Consider the following 22107-nt stretch of genomic DNA (forward strand, 5'->3'; position numbering starts at 1 on the left):
CAGGGAAACCATCTAGGCTTGGTGTTTTCTTTGTTAGAATTTTTAATTCTTAAAAAAAGTTAACTCTAATTTCTTTTATAAATAAAGAGCTATTCAGAATATTTCTTTTTTTGATTGAGTTTAGTAGTTTGTTTCTTTTAAGGAATTTGTCCGTTTTATCTAAGTTATTGAATTTATGAGCATAAAGTTATTAATAATATCCCCCAAAAAATCATCTCTGGTTTTGTTTATTTTTCTATTTCAAACTCATTGATTTCTATTCATTATTACCCTTTTTTTTTTTTTTTTGCTTTGCTTTAATTTGCTCTACTTTTTTTTAGTGTCTTAAGATATATGCTTTAGACAATTGAATCAAGATCTTTCTTTTCTAATATTACTATCATTTAATGCTATGAGTTTCCCTCTAAGCACTGCCTTTTTTGAATCTTGTAAATTTTGGTACCTGGTTGTGTTTTCATTTTCATTCATTTCCTGATTTGCCTTATGACATACTTTGACCCTTAGATATTTTTTGTTGGTTTGTTTTTGTTGTTGTTGTTGTTGTTGTTATGATGCGTGTTTAATTTCCAAATATTTGGTAGATATTCTAAGTGTCTTTGTTTTTGATTTCCAGTTCAATTCTATCATCATTAGAGAGCATACCTTTTGTGATATGAATTTTTAAAAACTTACTGCTGTTTATTTTCTAACCCAAATGAAGAAAATAGAGGAGACTTTTAAATAATGGCAACAGTGCCGTGCCAGGCTACATCAGATCCTACAGCAAAAGGAAAGAAACTTTAATACTAGATTTTTTTGTTTGAATTAAGTTTTGTTTTTTAGAACATTGTGTTAGAAGATTATTTGTGTTGATTACTGAGCTTTTTTGGTGCCTCCTTAAATTTTGAGTATGAGGCAAGTAAGGCAATTGCTTAGTCATCCTTCCGCTATCCTTCCCCTAGGGTAGTTTTTTTGTTTTCTTTTTCTTTTCCTGCTACTGTATTATGTTTCCTCTGGGTGCTCTTAGTGCAGTAGAAAACTGTTCCTTTTCTCCAGGCCAGTATCTGGAAGGAAAGTTTTTTCTGATCTCCTGCCCTGATTCCAGTCTTCACTCATGAGCACCTGTTTTGCAGAGGAGTGTCTGAGAGAGGGTACAAGCTCTGTTCTCCATGTTTTTCTTTTTTTTTTTTTTTCTCCATGTTTTTCATTTCCAGGGATCCTATGCTCTCATAGTTACCCAAACTCAGCCTTTAGCAAGTTTTAGCCAACTTCCTTTTGTCTGCCTATATGTTATTTGCTGTCTACCATTTTTGCTTTTCACAGGTGAGCCAGTGTTCAAGTTCTGTCTTTTCTTACAAGCTCTACTGTATCTCATATATTCTAGACTATTAGGTTGCCTAATGATTTTGATGTGTAAGAGAAGTTAGGGTTTTATAGATGAGATTTGTTGTTAGGATCGTGGTGGCATCCTATCATCTTTTTACATCATTGGCAGAAATGGAGCTAAATAATGTGTATTTGGTCTGAAAGTGACCATGTATGTAGTTTCTTGTTAGTGTTTATTTCTGGCCAGCCCCATAATGATTTCCTTTTATAGTACGTGGTAAGCACAGCACCATATTACTTCTTGTGAAAGGATGGGAGGAGGTTAGAATGAGTAAGAACTGAATACTATCTTTGACTTTCAGTTAGGTCTCAGCATATTAGGGGTTCAGAAAATGCATCATGAGTTTGGAAAAATTCCAGAGACTTACAGAAAGTGTTTTGATGTTTCTGTTAAGTAATGGGTGTTATAAATAAATATTGTTACTTTAATTTTCATTTAAAAGACATTTACCATTGAGGTTAATTCTTTGTTTATTCTATTTGATTAATTGCTTGTTAATTTTTCTCATATTGTTACAAAAGGACAATTTTGGGGGCACCTGGTGGGCTCACTTGGTTAGGTGTTCAACTCTTGGTTTTTGCTCAGGTCATGATGGCAGGGGTTGTGAGATCGAGCATCGGACTCCTTGTTCAGTGGTGAATCTATTGGAGATTTTTCTTTCTCCCTCTCTTCATCTCACATGCATTTTCTCTCTCTCTCTCTCTCTCTCTCTCTCTCTCTCTCTCTCTCTCCCTCTCTCAATAAATCTTTAAAAAAAGAAAGGCAATTTTGTATTTTCCTTCTGACTTTTAAGATTGTTTTTAAAGATGTTAGGACCATTAATAACTCTTTGTCATTAACCTGCCATGTTTTTCTCTGTTTTTAATTTTATTTTTAATTGCTTTTAAATTTTATTTATAGAATATTTTTTGATATCCAGACATTTGAATTTGTTAGTTCTCTCAGTCTTTTGTAATGTTTTCTTTGCTCTTACAGTAGAAGCCTTCTGTAAGTCTAAGGTTAGATGCATTTTTGTTTTCCAATTCCAGATTAGTTTTAATGGAAGTGAAGGGAGGCGCAGTAGAAGTAGGAGATATTCTGGATCTGATAGTGACTCAATCTCAGAAAGGAAAAGGCCAAAGAAACGTGGAAGACCACGGACTATTCCTCGAGAGAATATCAAAGGATTTAGTGATGCAGAAATTCGGCGGTAAGATGACATCAGACTATTTTACTTCAACTTGCTTTTGTTAGGAGGTGAAACTAAAATACACAAATCCCATAATTTTCAAAGATTAAGATGAAAGTTTTAGAGGAGGCAAATATATGATAATTGTGTAGGGATTGTATGGTTCTATTTTGGGGTGTTCATGATAGCTATGAAAAATAAGAGTTTGGTATCTAATCTCTGCATGTTATTTATTTATTGTTAGTCTATTAGACTGCTAAAATTTTTTGGTTTTATTAATGAGGTTCAGAATAGTGGCCCTTCTGAATAATAAATATTTTAGTATGTTAGATTTATTTATTAAAATTTCTCACTGCATTTATGAGTCCCGATATTACTGTTTTTATGTGGGAATACTTTAGTTCCATATTTTTCTAGTTTTTTAACACTGAGATTTGCTTTTTGAAAGAACAATGTTAAAAGCATTTCTGATATGTCCAAATAGTAATTGAGGTAAGATAGTTATGAAGTATAAATTCTACTTTTCTTTCAAAGTATGTTTGTTTCTTTATACACATTTATAATAAGGGGAATGGGATAACAGCCTACTTTTGTTTATGTAATATTTTTGCTTATGAAATTTGTAAAAAGGTTTGCTCACTGTTGTATTTTGAGAGTCTGTTGTTTCTTTCAAGCCATTGTAACTCTTTTCTTTTAAATCATAGACCTGACCGATAAAGTTCTTCCTCATTCTTTCTACCAGAAAACTAAATACATTGTTAGATTTTATTAAGGGTACTTTTATGGCCACCTGATTTGCTGGACTTTCTGTCTTTAGTTGAAGAACATTTCAACTTCTACTTTTCCTGGATATTTCCCCTCATCCATCAACCATTTGGGTAGCTTTGTTCTTAAGTAAAATTTTTATTTTCCACTGTTGGTATAATACCATACATCTGAATTAAAGCTATTATTCAGTAAACTTTTATCAATACTTGGAATGTTGAGGAGGTGTAGTATGATTGATTGATAATTCTGGATACACTTCCTGTGGTAGCCTTGAACTTGTCTTGTGAAAATAATAAAGTAATTTCTAAAATAAAATTTAGCTTCTATTGTTTTATTTATATTGGTTTCTAAACATCATCCTGGGTGTTAAAATATGTCTTGTTTTACTTAGTATATCTTAACGTTTTAACATTTTTGCTTTTAGCATAGTTTATTCATTTAACTTTTGCACTAACAACTGTTTTCTTATTTCTGTATGTTTATAAATCTATTTTTTAATAGATAGTGAAGCCCACATTTAAACCAAACAATTATTTTCTATTAGGTTTATCAAGAGTTACAAGAAATTTGGTGGCCCTCTGGAAAGGTAAATACATTTGTCTATAATTGCATAGAATTATAGAATGTGTGTTTCATGCTGTCAGCTTTATTTATATATACCACTATTCAGTTTAGCTACTTTGCTAAATTTGCCTTGAAAATCATTCACAAAGTTAGTCTGTAGAAAGCAGATTTCAAATAGACTTTTTTAAAGGATTTCATATTCATAATTCTTTCTAGGCTCTAAAATTTTACCTACAAATGAAGTTTCCTGTGAAATACACATGTCTGTAAAATATTCAGCATTTTTATAATTGTGCTTTTATCTGATCTTTTTCATCACAAACATAAAATAGCAGATTTATCCTTTAGAGAAGGTCAGTTGCTAACTTAGTCTTTTTTTTTTTAAGATTTTATTTACTTATTCATTCATGAGAGATGCAGAGAGAGAGGCAGAGACATAGGAAGAGGAAGAAGCAGGCTCCTCCCTGGGGAGCCTGATGCAGGACTCGTTCCCAGAACCCTGGGATCATGCCCTGAGTAAAAGGCAGATACTCTCTGAGCCACCCAGGCATCCTGCTAATACAGTCTTTTGACTTAAAGACCAGTTATGTTTTCCCTTACTACGGAAGTTTTCTTACGTTATCCTAATTATAGTTCCTTTTTATATAAACTATTAAAAAAGAAATTATCAGAAAAATTTGTTTTTAAGTTAATGATTAATTTCAATAATTGCTGATTTGAATATTCTTTGTCCTTTGTTATGGCATACCCACTGTCTGAATATACAGTGTCAAAGACTCAAATTGGCTTAATTCTATTTTTTCTCTCCAAAACTCCCTCTTAAAGTAATTTTGTTTTATTTTGAATATTTAGAATTACTATATTTATCGAAGAACATCCACATGTAACTGGACCTGTCCAGTTCATGCTTGTGTTGCTCAAGGGTCATCTGTATTACAATGCTTAATCATTTTTGAATTTAAGATTTAATTGGTTTTGAAAAGCTTTTATAGAATTATTACATAATCTTCAAGTTTGAAGCATACCATTTGTTCTATAAAATGAATTGGTTTACTTTATTTTTCTTGCTTATATAAATGAATTGTTTTCCTGGCAAATATTTTAACATTTTAAAAATTTCTTTTTATATGTCTTGTGCCATTTATGTGAACTAGAATTTGTACGGCATGTAGAGTGACTTGTAGAGCTTGAGGTAGAGTAAAACTTATTCTGTCTTAAATGTTTAACTCAAAATTATATCACTTCATTAACAGATTAGATGCAATTGCTCGGGATGCTGAATTAGTTGATAAGTCAGAAACAGACCTCAGACGACTAGGAGAATTGGTGCATAATGGTTGCATTAAAGCTTTAAAGGATAATTCTTCAGGAACAGAGCGAACAGGTAATAAAAATTAAAGTGAGAGTGATTTAAAGAGAGGTAAATGGAAGTTTCAAATAACTTTTAACGAGTTATGTAGGTATTACATCTCAGTTACCTATTCGTCGCTCTTAAAAGATGCTTTAAAAAATAAAGCAGGACTGTTTTGGGGTAATAAGAAATGGGTAACAGAGTTGTATTATAGAAAGCAAGGGAGTCTGTCTGGTATATTGTAGCTGGTTGATAACATTAGAAATTACTGTATTTTTAGTATAGATGGCTGGGAAAATGTAGTGTACACATGTGATACTGGCTTTGGGCATAGATACTTCGTTAAGCTTATTTCGTAATTTACCTACCTAAATGAAAATATTTAGATAAGATTTAATAATCCTGAAAAAGATATACTAGGATACTTATTTAGAAGGTGACATTATTAATAGATTGATGTATCTTGTGCAGTTGATAAAACGTTTATGGAAATGCTTTCTTTTTTTTTTTTTTGAAATGCTTTCTAAGAGATGCTTTCTGTGAATCCACGTCTGCTATATTATAATCACTCTAGTACGTACTAAAAAATCTTCTAGTGAAGTATAAGGTTTCCCAGCAAGCGCCACCCCTCAGTAATACAAACAAGTAATACTTACTAATACAGCTAAATAAGTAATGCATATTAATATAAGTAATAATCTATCTTGCTTCGTATTTTATAGAATTGCATATTTCACACTTTTTTTTTATCTTGAAAATAATTAAGGTGGTCGACTTGGAAAAGTAAAGGGTCCAACGTTCCGAATATCTGGAGTACAAGTGAATGCCAAGCTCGTCATCTCCCATGAAGAAGAATTAATACCATTGCACAAATCCATTCCTTCAGATCCAGAAGAAAGAAAGCAGTGAGTTGCTTAATTTATCCGTTGTAAAAACTTGTTGTTATTCAATAAGTCGGATATGTATATATGGTATAAAATGTATTATGTCATTGACTAGTTTGAATGAAATGTTTTTAAAAAGAAAATAAAACATAGTATTTTTGAAGTTTCAATAATTCACATATGTTCTTCAAAATTAATTTTTAATATGGCAGTTCTAAACTTCTCAGTGGTTATTAACTTTGATACAGGTATACTATCCCATGCCACACAAAGGCAGCTCATTTTGATATAGACTGGGGCAAAGAAGATGATTCCAATTTGTTAATTGGTATCTACGAATATGGATATGGAAGCTGGGAAATGATTAAAATGGATCCTGACCTCAGTTTAACACACAAGGTACCTATATATTTCTTGTTTCTGTTGACTACTGATACTGAATTAGATTTTTGCTTCTAAATTATGTTAGAAATAAACTTGATTGGGATGCATGGGTGGTGGCTTAGCGACTGAGCATCTGCCTTTGGCCCAGGATGTGATCACGGGGTCCTGGGATGAGTCCCTGCATCAGGCTCCCCACAGGGAGCCTGCTTCTCCCTCTGCCTGTGTCTCTGCCTCTCTCTCTGTTTCTCTCATGAATAAATAAATAAAATCTTAAAAAAAAAAAAAAAGAAAGAAACAAACTCGATAGGAAACCAAGGCTCTAGCTGTATGACCACGGTCCCCTGGTTTTCATGAGAGAGTTAATTTAAATGATCTTTGAGATTTTGCTTTACTTCTGAAATTATATCTTTACTATTAAGGTATAGGTGTATTTTTCTTCCTAGTACTAGGTTTAAAGTAAAATTCTCATTCTGTCATATTACTCAAGAGCAAAAAATATTTTGATTTTTTTTTTTTGTTACTATCAAACAATGTTTACGGGTTTTAGTCTTCTGATACTACCACAGTAGCTAAAATCATTTCTTTGCTTAGACTAGAAAACACTGGAAACATTGCCTTATTATCATTTAAGTTATCTTTTTATATTTTACTACTTCACAGAGGAGAGGAACCTTTTGATATTGGTACTATGTCATTTGCTACGTATGAAGCCAAACTTGAGTAGTTGAAATTTCCACTGTAAAAATTTCTTCATGGTGCATGCTTTGGGTCACCTAAATAGCTGATAGATTGTTTTTGAGGAATTTTTGTATACTTTGTGGTTAGATATACTGTTAAATGAGAGAGGAAAGAAATCTAAGAATATTATGATGTTTAATAACACGGGAGCAATACACGTATATTTGAAAGAAATTTTTAACCTCATACTTTGTATTATTACCTGATTGGAGGGATTTTTTTTCGTGTATTTATTTAGAACTCATCCCAGGGAAACGAAATCTTTGCTGTGGTTATAGGTATAAGAAAAATGTATTTTGCATTCTTAGTTGTTTATTCCTACAAATTTTAACGATTGTAACTTGCCAGTAAATTTTACATTATTTCTTTAAATGAGTAAGCATTTTTTTTAGACAATAGGTTTCTCGTATTATTTATTAAAGACAACTAGAAAAAAATAATTTCTTTTCAGATTCTTCCAGATGATCCTGATAAAAAACCACAAGCAAAGCAGTTGCAGACACGTGCAGACTACCTCATCAAATTACTTAGTAGAGATCTTGCAAAAAAAGAAGCTCAGAGACTTTCTGGTGCAGTAAGTTAAGATTTAGATGCTTAAGAGCAATTTACTTTTTAGTAAGATTAATTTGGTTTACTGATAGCCCTAGATATCTGAGGCTAATATGACCTTATAAGTATATTTTTCTGTAATTTGGTAGCTTTAATTGCAAATGCTGATACTTTGCTTTAAGTTATCTCTGCATTCCTGTTAAAACTGGCAAGTCTTATCTTTCAGAAATAGGATCCTGTTTTTTGTTTTTTTTTCCCCTAGTGTTTGGATAGGTACTAGGGGCAGTTTGCTTAGAGTGGTGTACTTTTAAGAGCTCAAGCCTCTATTATTATTTTATTTGGTGGTCTTGGAAAAACAGCATTAAAGATCACTGAGCTTATTTATGAGGCGGGTACAAAAAAGTAGGAAAAATACACTGAAGGAGAGGTGATTAGACACTAATAGCCTTCACCATTTGCATTATAACCACAATGTCCATAAATACCTATGTACCAATAAAAATATTTTTCTTTTTTTAATAAAAATGTCTCTGATGCTATCTCTGGTGGGATCAAATTTAGTTGAAGATAATACTAATTTAGGAAGCTGAAAAAACTTCTTTCAACTTCCATTTTTCTCTAATTTTTAAAGGAATTATTAATTATAGTTAATATCTATTATTCATAATACTATGCATTTGATTTCATATTATTAAGTTATGTCACTCTTGTTGACTTCCTAAGATTGGTGTAGCTCATTACCATTAGACTAAGGATTGGGTAGGAATATGTGTTCTTTTAACTTTTTAGATTTAGTATTTTAAGAAATTGTTTTTTACTTAATCTGTGGAGTTGTTTAGAATAAAAATAATTATTTTTAGGGAGGGTCAAAGAGGAGAAAAGCAAGAGCTAAGAAGAATAAAGCAATGAAGTCTATAAAAGTGAAAGAAGAAATGAAGAGTGATTCTTCACCCCTGCCTTCAGAGAAGTCCGATGAAGATGATGATAAGGTAAGAACGTGTTTTAGAAAAAACAGACTTTTATATTAGAAAGAGACATAGCATGTTTTAGTATACGTGACATTTAAAATTTGAACTAAGACCTGAAATTCTACTTTTAGGTACTGAAGTTCCTTTTTTATAAAGTTCATTACATAGTCTCCTCTAACAGGATAGCACTAAGAGGGATAGAGCAAAGGACCTTCCTTTTCAAACATTTGCCATTTTTTAAAATGAGATTCTGTTTCCTTTAATTTTATTTTGAATTTCAAATGGGGTTGGCTTACTTTAGTTTTTATAGGAAGGTGAACATTGCATGTATCATTATTAATGGGATTCTGGGTTATTTCTTTCTGAATCCACATACATGCAATCTATAGTCTTGCAAAGAAAAGGAATTAGTCTTTGTCAAGATTTGGTTAGTAATACATTGGCCATACTTGCACTTTTCAGGATGAGATCACTTCTGTGAAACATCCAAATAAAAAAATTAAAACAGAAAGAGACAGTGAAGAAAGACCTGAGCCAGATGTTTTTATAAAGAAGGAATCAGAAGAAAAGAGGGAAGCAAAAGAAAAAGAGAATAAAAGAGAACTTAAAAGGGAGATAAAAGAAAAAGAGGATAAGAAAGATATAAAAGAAAAAGATTTTAAAGAGAAAAGAGAAAACAAAGTAAAAGAAGCTATACAGAAAGAAAAAGACATAAAGGAAGAAAAGGTATGCAAATCATAATGTAAAACTTAGAAAGTGACACAATCAGCCTATTTACATTTTAGGAAAATAAATTGCCTATCAGCTCAAATTAGCCTAAATAACTAAGTTCTTTAAGAATACATGTGGATATCTAGAAAAGGAGAAAAATAGGTTTGAATCTTTTTTTTTCTTTTTTTTTTTTAATGCTTTACCTATAGGGTAATAGTACGGAGTAGAATTATTTTTGGTTTCCTAGGAAGATTAAACAGTATGAAATGAGAACAAACAATAATAGAAAGTGAGACATTGTTTTCTGCAAGTGTTATTTTGCCTTTGTTTTTGTTGGATTTTTGTTTTTATTTTCTCTTTTTCTTTAGTTGAACGAATCCAAGTCTGAGAGCAAGGAAAGATCCAAGAAATCTTCAGTGTCAGATGCTCCGGTTCATATCACTGCAAGTGGTGAACCAGTTCCCATATCTGAAGAATCTGAAGAGCTAGATCAGAAGACATTCAGCATTGTAAGTAGTAGACTTGCTGGTTATTAATAAGAATTCATATAACATTTTATTTTAATTGGCAATTTTATCTTTTGGAGCTTTCACTTTAAAAATGTATTTGAATTGGGTAGTACTACAGTTCAGATTTATAAAGGCAATAGATTTAAATTTTAAAAGTCATTTTAAAATTAGAATTAACTTTGAAGAACTTTTTAATAAATTAAAGAGTTTAAAGAGAGGCATTTAGAGAATCCTTGAAGCAAACTTTTTTCCCTTCAGCTTTAGAATTTTAAACTTCTCAGATCCTGAACCTTTTATCTATGTAATAGTGCTTCTTATCTACAGTGAAGGACTAGTTTCTTTTTTTCCCCCAATCTTTTATAGACCAGTATTCTTAGAAAGTATAATAAAAACAAATGAAAACATTTCTTTTTTTAAAAAAAAAAAATTTTCATTAGAAAAGTGAAAATGAGAGAAAAAAAAAGGCAAAATGTAAAGCTCCAATGTTATATTACTAGATTCAGTAGATAAAAAATTGCACTGTCAAAATGATACAAAGTTTTCTAAAATTTCTGTACTTCTTCCCTCTTTTGGACTAATACAGGTTCATAGACCACTTTGAGTAACACAGGTCTAAAAACACTGGTTTTACACGCTGTCATGTTTTTTTGTTCATCAAAGTCAGGGAGTATCTATCTTGGCCTTTTCCCAAATGAATTATTTACTGGATACAGTCAGGAGCCCAGAATAGTTTCACCTGTGAAATTAATTTTGATACACATTTTGAGGAAACCTTTATAGTGAGGTTGCAGTGTGGGGAAATAATTATGCATAGTAATTGAATGTACTGCCTCTAGAGCCAGAGTGCTGCTGTTAGGAAATTAAATATGATCAGATGGTTGATACATGAGAAGTTTTCAGGTAGTTCTTTGCTCAAAAAATTGATAGTGGTTGTAGTGGATGTTGTTATTGAATATAGACATGCCAGCAGATTGATAAAGGACTAAAAAAATCCAGATATAGAGCAAAATCAGGAAGGAGTAACAATGTTAAAGAAAAAGCCTTATGATACAAGACAGGTACATATTATCCTTGAATAAGAGATACATTATTATTGGTAGCACCTAAAGGAACAACATACAGTCTGGGTCTTACATATGCAGTTACAATGTGCACAAATGTAGATCTACATTCATATAAGAATTTTCCTCTTTGGGCTGCCTGGGTGAGCTCAGTCAGTTAAGCGTCTTACTCTGAATTTGGCTCAGGTCATGATCTCAGGGTCATTAGATGGAGCCCCTGTGTCAGGGCTCAGCATGGAGTCTGCTTTAGATCATCTCCCTTCCCCTCTGTGCCTCCCACCCCCACCTCTGTGCTCAGGAGTGTATGCCTGCTAGCTCACTCTCAAAAAATAAACAAAATCTTTAAAAAAAAAAAAAAAGGGGGGGGGGACATTTCTTCTTTAGGATCTCTAGACTCTGAATCATTTGTGCCGTTTGGGTGTCGTCTTGTCAGTTTTATTGCTAGTAATAAATACTATACTTGAAAGATGGAACTTCTCACTTCGAAAACCATGTTTTTGTTTTACCTCTGAAACCATTATAAATGCCCAGGTTACCTTCTTGTCCCATTTCTTCTACTTTGTACCCTAACTAGAGAATGTTGATCAATGAACCCATTTATTTGTTCCTGTTAATTCCATGGCATGCCCTAATACAGCTTCAAATATTTTTCATGTTCTTTGAGTTTAATAGTTCCTATGACAGTTTTTTTTTTTCCCCTCCTAATTTTTGGCTTTTTATATCCCTTCAATCCCTAAGAATATTGGAGACAGTCAGAATTAAGTTACTTTTGTTCCTGTCTTCCATCTTACTTATTTGAACCTTTCTCTGGACTTTTCATTTTTATCTCTTCATGTTTACACGCTGGGGTTCCTTCCCATCTTTTTAAGGTTAACCTTCTGTTTTTGACCAAGTTCTTAATCTAGCATTTCTATCCATTTTCTGTTGATTTTTTTTTTAACACTCTCTATTGGGTGGGAATAGAGAGGTGGTGGTGAGATTTTGCTTTTCTGAAATGAAAACTGAAGTCTTTTGAAGTGCTTCCCTTACTCTCCCTGTTCATTACTGAGTTAGGTGAAATTGTACCTTTGTACCTCTTGCCACCTTTTTTTGCCCAATTTCCTCCTTAGCCTTCTAACTTGTTCATATAACAGCTGAAATGGAAAATTTCCTGTTGTGCCCAATGCATGAATTTCTTCTCCATTAACCTTCATGATTGATCCTAAAAATCTCCTATAATTTTAAACATGGACTCTGGAGCCAGACTTTCTGAGCTTGCATGATTAGGATTTTATTGCTATATAAATTTTACTTGGAGATAGCTCTGATTATTAATTCAGAGGCCTTTTCTTGGTCATTTTCCTTTACATCTTTTGCCTAATTTGACACCTCTTGATTTTCTTTGTGTCTTACTGATTTGTCTCCTAAATGTCATTCAAAATTTAACAGTCAAGGAAAAGAGTACAGCATTTGAGGTCAGACCTGGGTTTGACAGATGTCATTTCACTCTAAGCTTTAGTTTCTTCAATAAAATAGTGTTGCAAAGGTCTACCATCAGAATCAAACGAGGTGTCTTTACACAGCACATAGCTTCTGATATCTAATAAGTGCTTTATAAATATTTATCGTTGTTCCAATTCCCAACTTTAGCCTTGGCTTAGCATAGATATTAGTCATGAATTCCTCTTTTTTTTCTTTATTGCTATCAGTCAATGAGTAAATCGTATTGGCTCTACCATACTGCATCAAGCTACAGCCATCTCTGCCCTCGATTATTTCAGTAGCTTCATAGCTGTTTCTCATGGCTCCCACTCTTGTACTTATACCCCTTTCATTCCTCAGTGCATACTCCACATGGCAACCAGAGTAATAATGACTGTTACAGAGAGAAGAAACTCACCTCCTCTTATTTTTTTGCTTCAGACTTTTGAGTGGCTTTCCCTCACTCAGGATGAAAGTTTCATAATAATAGGATAAAAGAAACTACATCTCATTTATTAACTCTTATCATCTTTTGCTTTGTATTTCCCTCATTTAGTAGACTCCAGCCACACTGGCATTTATACTATTCCTTTGAACATACAAGTTTTAGAACATAGGTGCTTGTTCTTTCCTCTATTCAAAATAGCTTACTCCTTCATTATCTTTAGGTGTATGCTCAAACATTACTCTTCTCTGAAATCTTATATGAGGTAGAAAGTTCTCTACTTTTTTTTAATTTTTCTTTATCACAGTTGTCACCATCCAACACACTGCATCCTGTTTATTTATTGCCTGCTTTCTCCTACTAGAGTGTAGGTTCCACAAAGAAAAGTTCTCTTTTATTTACTGCTTTATTTCCTGGGTCTGGGACAATGCTTAGAACATGGTATGCACTCAAATTACGTATGCTGAATGAATCCTTTTCTATCAGAATATAAACTACCAAAATTGAACAAGAAACAGGAAATGTAGAGAACAGGTAGGAGTAATGCTAATAATTAGAAAGGGGGGATGCCTGGGTGGCTCAGCGGTTTAGCGCCTGCCTTCAGCCCAGGGTGTGATCCTGGAATCAAGTTCCACACTGGGCTCCCTGCATGGAGCCTGCTCCTCCCTCTGCCTGTGTCTCTGCCTCTCTCTCTCTCTCTGTCTGTCTTTCATGAATAAATAAACAAAATCTCTAAAAAATAAAATAAAAGTTAGAAAGGAAAAGGGTTTGCTTTTTTTAAAAAAAAGACATCAGGCCTGGCTGAGTTCCAATTTTAACTAAAAAAACATGTAATTCTAATATTATTTAAATTATTCCTGACAAAAGATGGAAAACTTCTAAGTGATTTGGACAAATAGGTAAATAAAATAGAATAAAATACTCAAACAATTCCACACATACATAGACACTTAATTTAATAAGTGTGACCCTTAAATAAGAATGGCCCTTCTACAGCAGCAGTGTAAGGATTTCTTTTTAAAATGTAATGGCGTTGGATCAGCTAAATATATCGTCTGTAGTTGATCCATCTTTAACTTTCCTGGAACTATCCCAATTTTGCTGCTTGAGAATTTAATTATTGTTCATTTTAAATTTGTTTTGCATTTGTATATATAAGTAAAATTTATGTATAGTTTGCTTTTTTAGTAATATTTTTATTTTAGTTTTGGTTAAAAATTACTTTTATTGCACTTATAAACTTTAACTGAATCATACAATTTTTTTGATATATCATTCTTTTATTAGCATATCAGTGATAACATGGGCCAAGGAAAAGGTTGGTTCTTATCAAGCATCTCCAATTCTCTGACCAGTCAAAATATAAGAGTAAAATTTCATTAGCAGCTTTTTTTGATCCCAAAGATTTAGAAGAGTAGACATTTATACTTATAGCTATATTGATTTTAATAGCTTTGCCAGCCTATTTTATGGAGATTCTTATTTTTTTTATATTATATTCTTTATTAGAATGGATCTCTAGGGGCAGTCCCAGTGGCACAGTAGTTTGGCGCTGCCTGCAGCCCAGGGTGTGATCCTGGAGACCCAGGATCGAGTCTCACTTTGGGCTCCCTGCGTGGAGCCTGCTTCTCCCTCTCTCTCTCTCTCTCTCTCTCTCTCTCTGAATAAATAAATAAAATCTTTAAAAAAAAAAAAAAAGAATGGATCTCTAGGATATTATGTTTTGAGACATATTATTTCTTAACATTCTGTGTTTAAGGCTGCATAATGATGTGTTACAGGGTAAAAAGTAACTATTTTTACAGAAGGTAAGTAAATCCAAAGCTTTTACATACACAAAGATCTAATTTAAATGATAATGGAAAACCTTACTTTCTGAAGAAAATATGAGGGAAAAAAACCCTGATGTTTAAGAGCTGTGAGGCAAGCTTTAATGCTAATTTTAGCATCAAACAGTGCTATATTTACTCATATAAGATATCATTGAAGGAAGTAGATCTTTCTTGAAGTCTTCTTTTTAACACATGTTATTTTCCCTTTTAAAGTGTAAGGAAAGAATGAGGCCTGTCAAAGCAGCTTTGAAACAACTTGATAGGCCTGAAAAAGGCCTTTCAGAAAGAGAACAACTGGAGCATACTAGACAGTGTTTAATAAAAATTGGAGACCATATCACAGAATGTCTAAAAGAGTATACAAATCCTGAACAAATCAAGCAGTGGAGAAAGTAAGTAATGTACTTTACAGGAAATGTTAAATTTATAATTATGTAGCCATCTTTTTGTGTCTTACATTTCAATTTTTCTTATTCTGATTGTTTTCATTTTTTCCTTTAACTTTAAAGCTTTTTATTAGTGAACAGTTGCTTAATTATACATCACGATAAACCACTGGTGTCACCTCTGCCTTTAAACACAAAACGGTGGAAGGGTACCTGGGTGGTGCAATTGGTTAAGCATCTGACTTCAGCTCAGGTCATTGTTGCCAGAATTCTGGGATTGAGCCCTGCGTTGGGCTTAGAGCTCAGTTTGAGTCTCCCTGTCCCTCCCTCTCTCCCTTTGCCGCTCTACCTGCCAGTGCTCACGTGTGTGCTTGTGTTCTCTCCAAAAAATAAAATCTTAAAAAAAAAAAAGAAAACTGTTTCACTAGAATTCAGATTGCATTTGATTTTTAGAAATATCTACTTCACCAAATTCTTCTTAGTAATATCTTTAGAATTTGTAGTACCAGACACAAAAATGTATTATCATGTAAATTTAGCAGTTCATACTCAGGTATGAATAAATAGCCTTGTAAAAATTAATATTCTCAGGCAGTGTAAAATGAATTTTATTTTCTGCTTTATTTTCGAAGCAGCAGCAGCACAGTTGATCTTAAAATTGTAAATCTGAACTGCCATAATCCTGTACAAATCACTTAATGATTACCAGATCCAGATAAGTGTTAAAACCAAACTATTAAACAATTTAGGAATACTATAAAATAACCACAAACCAGTCATATCAATTTATTAGTCTGCTGATTTCCTTGCTCTTTGCAGCGCAGCTGCACATCAAAGCAAAAAACTAATGACATATTTCAGAAGGAGTGATTACACTAAATGAAAAAAGTACTATCCTTGTGCCCTTTAACCAGAACCCATGTTGTTATAGAGACAGGAAGTTGATTATGATCACTAGGCTTTTAAAAACAGATGAAACTGAGCTATCCTGTCTGATGACACTGAAGCCATGCATGATAATAGCCTGAAGTCATGTGCCCCTAATGCCATGGGATGATTCCTGGAGTTGGCATAGATGTGCTTGGTCCCCATCTTGGCTAATTCCTGGCTTTGTGACCTTGAACAGTTAGAGAATATCTCTGAGCCTACTAGTAATCATCTGCAAACCCTTTATAAACTGTATATAAGGCACTGCATATTTTTCAATTGGATGATAATGATAAGATAGGAGGAGCGCCTTTGTGACTCAGTCGGGGAAGCATCTGACTGGATTTCAGCTCAAATTGTGACCTCAGGGTCCTAGGATCAAGCCCTTCCTTTCTGCCCCTTCCCCTGCTTGCTCTCTTGCTCTCAGATGTGCATTCTCTCTCTCTCTCTCTCTCTCTCTCTGAAATATTTTTTTAAAAAGATAAATTATGAGGAAGGAGAGGAAATAATCCTAAAGTACTATATTATCTGCCTTAATCTTTCATTTATAGTTGGAATATATATACTGGAGTTTTAATGCTTTCCGTAAATACTATAAAACAGAATTATTCTCAAACGAAATTATTATACCCCCAAACCACAGAACCATAGAACAGGGGTACAGTAAATTTCAGTTTTGTGTGTGTGTGTGTGTAGCTTAAATGGATAAAGCCAAATTCTCTTTTTATTTTCAAGAACCAGAATCAAAGTTTCTCTGTTGATAACTTCCATGCAGTTGCTTTTTTTTTTTTTTTTTTTTTTTGACAGAGCACAAGCAGGGGGAGAAGCAGACTACCTACTAAGCAGGGAGCCCAATGTGGGACTCAATCCCAGAACTCTGGGATTATGACCGGAGCATAAGATGGAAGGCAGGCACTCACCTTCTGAGCCACCCAGGCACCCCCATACAGTTACTTTTTTTTAACAAATTCTTTAGGACCCATCTTAAATACTTAATCCACATTATCTGATGCTATCTTTAGTCAGACTACTAACATAGCTTGTTTCTTAGGAGTCCCTTCCTGATTTGTAAGTTTACATCTTTTTTGGTTTCAAATTAGGATAGATTACTCCTTTCACTCTAAAAGATTATAAAATGAAGGGATTTGGAAGAAAAGTAAAACTTAAAGTTTAATTTCTTTTTTTTTGTTTTTGTTTTTGTTTTTTTAAAGATTTTATTTATTCATGAGAGACAGAGACACAGGCAGAGGGGAGAAGCAGGCTCCCTGCAGGGATCCTGATACAGAATTTGATCCCAGGACCTGGGATCATGCCCTGAAGGCAGGCACTCAACCACTGAACCACTCCTGCGTCCCTTAATGTTTAATTTCATTTGGAATTTTACCATATGAGGACATCTGGCTGGCTCAGTCAGTGGAGCATGTGACTCTTGACCTTAGGGTTGTGAGTTTGAGCGCCATGTTGCATGTAGAGATTACTTAAAATAGATTGGAGTCTTAGCCATATAAAGTTTTTAAAAATACTAGAAATAATCTCCTAGACTTTGTTCTGTAGAAGGCTGTGTGTGTGTGTGTGTGTGTGTGTGTGTGTGTGTGTGTTTATATCTAGAGGTTAAGGGTTCCATGAAAAAGCTTAAATATTTTCCACTAGACTAATTTACCTATTCTTCTCCTAGAAACCTGTGGATTTTTGTATCTAAGTTTACAGAGTTTGATGCCAGAAAATTACATAAATTATATAAACATGCTATTAAAAAACGGCAGGAATCTCAGGTAAATTAATGCATCCATCATATTTTTTCCTTTAATTTGTTATTAAAACTGAGAGATATTCTTCTTTATAGAAGAATTCCTTTAATAAATGTAGAAGGAATGAAGGAATTATAAAATCACTGTTAGAGCACGATTAAAGTTTTTTGCCCATAGGATCTTGTGAAAGAAGCTAAAATTAGTGGGCAAGAAAACAAGATATTGGGATAGTCTCAGAGTATCTCCTCCAAGATGTTTAATACCTACCTTAAACATTTGACCAAGATTAACATCATGAACCCTCAGTATAATATAGCACTAAGAAAGGTTATAGCACTTCTATGGAATTCTTGACAAAAGTGCATAACCTTATTTTGATCCTGAGAAAAATATCAGACGAACTTTAATTGAGAGTTCTACAAAAGAGCTGTCTAGTACTCTATAAAAGTGTTAAGGTCATTGAAGACAAGAAAAAAACTAAAAGGCTGTCCTAAATTGGAGGACATTAAGAAAACATAAAGACTCAGTGTAATATGGAGTACCAGATTGGATCCTGGAGCTGAAAAAAGATCTTAGTAGAAAAATGTAAAATTTGAATGTGGTTTCTAGTTCCCTTCATAGTACTGTACCAGTGTTATTCAGTTACGATTATACTGTGGTGTTATATAAGATATTAACATTAGGAGAAGCTGAGTAAAAGACATATGGGAACTCTAGGTATTATTTTTGCAGCTTTTCTCTAAATCTAGAATTCTTTCAAAGTCAAATTTTTAAGAAAGTTGTGGGATAGTCTATGCTTTAAAAAAAGATGTCTGCAAATGATACATTTATACATCCTAATATAGGAGGACTTCTTTCAGCATCATGATTTCTTTTTAGGGTGTTTTGTTTTGTTTATCTTATTTTATAAAGGTATTTGAAGCCACTTAAAAGATTCTTACATATGTGTATTTATTTTAGCAAAATAATGACCAGAACAGCAACTTGAATGCTCAAGTGATTAGAAATCCAGGTAAGTGCTACCACTTGTTTTAGAGAGTAAATTTAAAAATTATTTTCTTCTTTCAGGTTTGCTTTACGTAATATATATACTCACATTTTTAAGTTAAATCTGTTATCTTAAACAGTAATCCTTTTTATTAGCTTGTTAAATTAACCTTTCGTAAATCAACCTTTTGTTTCTAGAACTTACAGAATAATTGTTAAAATGAATGTAATTTTTAAAAATATTATTTAGAATAATGTATTCTGTAGGTGCAAGACTCACAAAAGTATGGTCTGAGAAGAGTGGGCCTTATATTTTTTAGTTGTTTTTTTTTTTCACATTTCAGAATACAGTAACCCCTTTGTAGGCCTTACTCTACTACTTTTATAGACCATCTCTAAAGTCTCTTTGTTGGACAACTGATTTTTTGCTGGAGTTGAGAAAGGAGTTCTTATAATCTAGCAGCAAAGTTTGTATACCATGTATTTCTTTTCTTTTCTTCTTCTTTTTTTTTTTTACATCATTAACAAAAGCTGTATTCTTTATCTAACAGATGTGGAAAGATTAAAAGAGAATACAAATCACGATGATAGTAGCAGGGACAGTTATTCATCTGATAGACACTTATCTCAGTATCATGATCATCATAAAGACCGGCATCAGGGAGATTCTTACAAAAAGAGTGACTCTAGGAAAAGACCCTATTCTTCTTTTAGTAATGGTAAAGATCATCGTGACTGGGATCATTACAAGCAAGAAAGCAGGTAAACTGTACAATTAGTTTTGAAAGTTTGCCTATTCATGACTTTTTTTTTTAATTTATAATATTTGACATTTTCATCCAATTCAGTATTCAGGTAATAATAGCAAATATTAAGTGAAATAAAGATGTTTGTTTACAAATAAAAAAACTGATACATAATACTTTTTGTTAATACTGAGAACTGAATTTCTATAAAATATTTTTTTAATTATAAATATGAAAGTACAGTGAGAGATGAAAGTGTAGGGAGTTCTATAATTGGTAAGTCATAGGGATTCATTTTTGTTGGTTGGTTTTAGAATATTGGCTCAAATACTCTTCAACAATAATAGAGTCAAATAAAAGCTCAATGGAATATGACTGAAATTCAGTGAGCGGGTTTTATGTTCCATTCCATTAAAACAAAACACAAAGGGGAAAAAATGTGAAGACACTTTATTGAGGTTAAACTTCATCACAGCAATCTGGGAAGTCCTGAAATCAGGAAGTTTTCTCAGTTTATTGGTTTTTGAAGCCTTTGAGTAGTAAACAACCTGAATATAATAACAACAAAATACATTTTACTTGGTAAAGGAATATTTTCATCAGTTAATGATAACTATGAAAGCAAAAGAAAAAAACTTGAGAATAAAAGGTCAGAGGTAAAGAAATTAATAGATTTTTTTTTTTTTTTTTGCATTTTGCATTTTGTGCTCACTGCAATAATTTCTTCTCTGTAGTGGAAGCACTGTCACATTATAATTATGTCAATTGTAGATTAGCTCTTAGAAAAAGGCACAAAATGAAAAGCCTTGTTTGTAGTAGTAAATATTTATAATTTTACAGGCTTATAGAACATAATTTATATAATTTATAACAATGACCTTTCCCCAACTAGTGAAAATTCTCTTCTGCAAATTAGTTCACAGACTGCATTTTAGAGTTTGTTTTTTTTTTGTTTTTTTTTTTTTGTTTTTTTTTTTCTGTTTGGAGGTTCATAAAAGGCTCTGATTGCAAGGATATTCTAGACCATTATCTTAATCCCCACTTCCGGATAATTAAGATGCATTAATGTAATTGTTATGTAGAGTAAAAAGTAACCAATTGAAAAATGGGCATGTGAGCTAAGTGAAATAAGGCAGAGAAAGACAAATACCATATGATTTCAGTGTGTCTGGAATCTTAAAATAAAACCATGAACAAACCAAAATACAAACAAGACTCCTAAATACAGAGAACAAACTGATGGTTGTCTGGAGGGTTGGGGGGGGGATAGGTGAAATAGGTATAGAGGATTAAGTACAGGCTTCCATTTATACTGTTATATAAGTCACGGGGATATAAAGTACAGTTTAGGAATATAGTCAGTATTGTAATAATTTTGTATAATGACAGATGGTAACTGCACTTAACCATGGTGAACATTTCATAATGTGTATAATTTCAAATCTCTATGTTGTATACCTGAAACTAGTATGATAATGTATGTCAATTATGCTTTAATTAAAAATAAATATTAAGTATTAAATAGTTAAAAAATAATTAAAAAATAAAATGGGCGTGTAAACTTAGATGCTGTCTGGGGTATTCTGTATGGTTCACTTTAATTTTGTGAGTTGAATGATTTTTCCAGAGAGGCATGCAGAGATAGGTCCAATGACTGAAGCTCACTTAGGAAGTTTTTATAGTAAAACACAGAGCTTAATATACAATTAAAAGGATGCCTTAAAGTATTTTTGTGTTTTATTTTTTAATTGTTTTTATCTGGAAACAATTAATTTGGAGTATCAATTTAATTCTAATTTATCTTTTATTAGGTATTACAGTGATAGAGAGAAACACAGAAAACTGGACGATCACAGGAGTAGAGATCACAGGTCAAATTTGGAAGGAAGTATAAAGGATAGATCTCATTCTGATCATCGTTCTCATTCAGATCATCGGTTACATTCAGACCATCGGGCAAGTTCTGAGTATACACACCATAAATCTTCCAGGGATTATAGGTATCACTCAGATTGGCAAATGGACCACAGAGCTTCCAGTAGTGGCCCCAGATCACCACTAGATCAGAGATCTCCTTATGGCTCCAGATCTCCATTTGAACATTCAATTGAACACAAAAGTACACCTGAGCATACCTGGAGTAGTCGGAAAACATAACAAAAACTGATACTTTGTCTTTCTGGACTTTTCTTTTAGCCATATATCATAAACCAACACAGTAATTGCCTTACATGACTTGAAAGATATAAACAGATCTTCTATCAGTAGCAGTATTGTTACTTCTTTCCAGGATGCAAGGTCTATTATCCCAACAGAAGAGAAAATATTTTTATATTTAAGGATTATGCTGCACTGTACTACAAATACTGTAGTACTTTTTTTTTTTTTTCTTTTTTAAAGAAATGGAAAATGTTTACTATTACAGGGACCTCAACACTGCCCTTCCATATAGGCTGGATAAAACTGTTTTTAAGTCAGTGATTTTAGACTGACCTCCATTTAAATTATGTTTGTATATGAACTTTACTCTGACCTGTGATCATGTTTCAGGAAG

At 32.8% G+C, this 22107-nt stretch overlaps 1 protein-coding gene across 2 annotated transcripts in view; it reads left to right on the forward strand.

Annotated features, from left to right (window-relative positions):
- The window catches only part of CHD1 (chromodomain helicase DNA binding protein 1), a 72559-nt gene extending 50708 nt beyond the window's left edge, over positions 1-21851 (forward strand). Inside the window, exons 24-37 of one of the 2 annotated variants that reach the window (XM_072789620.1) lie at positions 2395-2555; positions 3847-3888; positions 5120-5250; positions 5984-6122; positions 6350-6500; positions 7675-7797; positions 8633-8761; positions 9203-9466; positions 9820-9960; positions 14973-15151; positions 17748-17844; positions 18781-18832; positions 19359-19569; positions 21365-21851. In XM_072789620.1, the coding sequence (XP_072645721.1) occupies positions 2395-2555; positions 3847-3888; positions 5120-5250; positions 5984-6122; positions 6350-6500; positions 7675-7797; positions 8633-8761; positions 9203-9466; positions 9820-9960; positions 14973-15151; positions 17748-17844; positions 18781-18832; positions 19359-19569; positions 21365-21710 (2166 nt within the window). In that variant the 3' untranslated portion in view covers positions 21711-21851. The remainder of the gene's footprint in view (positions 1-2394; positions 2556-3846; positions 3889-5119; positions 5251-5983; positions 6123-6349; positions 6501-7674; positions 7798-8632; positions 8762-9202; positions 9467-9819; positions 9961-14972; positions 15152-17747; positions 17845-18780; positions 18833-19358; positions 19570-21364) is intronic. The other variant, XM_072789631.1, reaches the window with a different exon arrangement.
- Positions 21852-22107: the final 256 nt, after the last annotated feature.

This window comes from Canis lupus, chromosome 2 (assembly GCF_048164855.1).
Source record: "Canis lupus baileyi chromosome 2, mCanLup2.hap1, whole genome shotgun sequence".
NCBI lineage: Eukaryota > Metazoa > Chordata > Mammalia > Carnivora > Canidae > Canis > Canis lupus.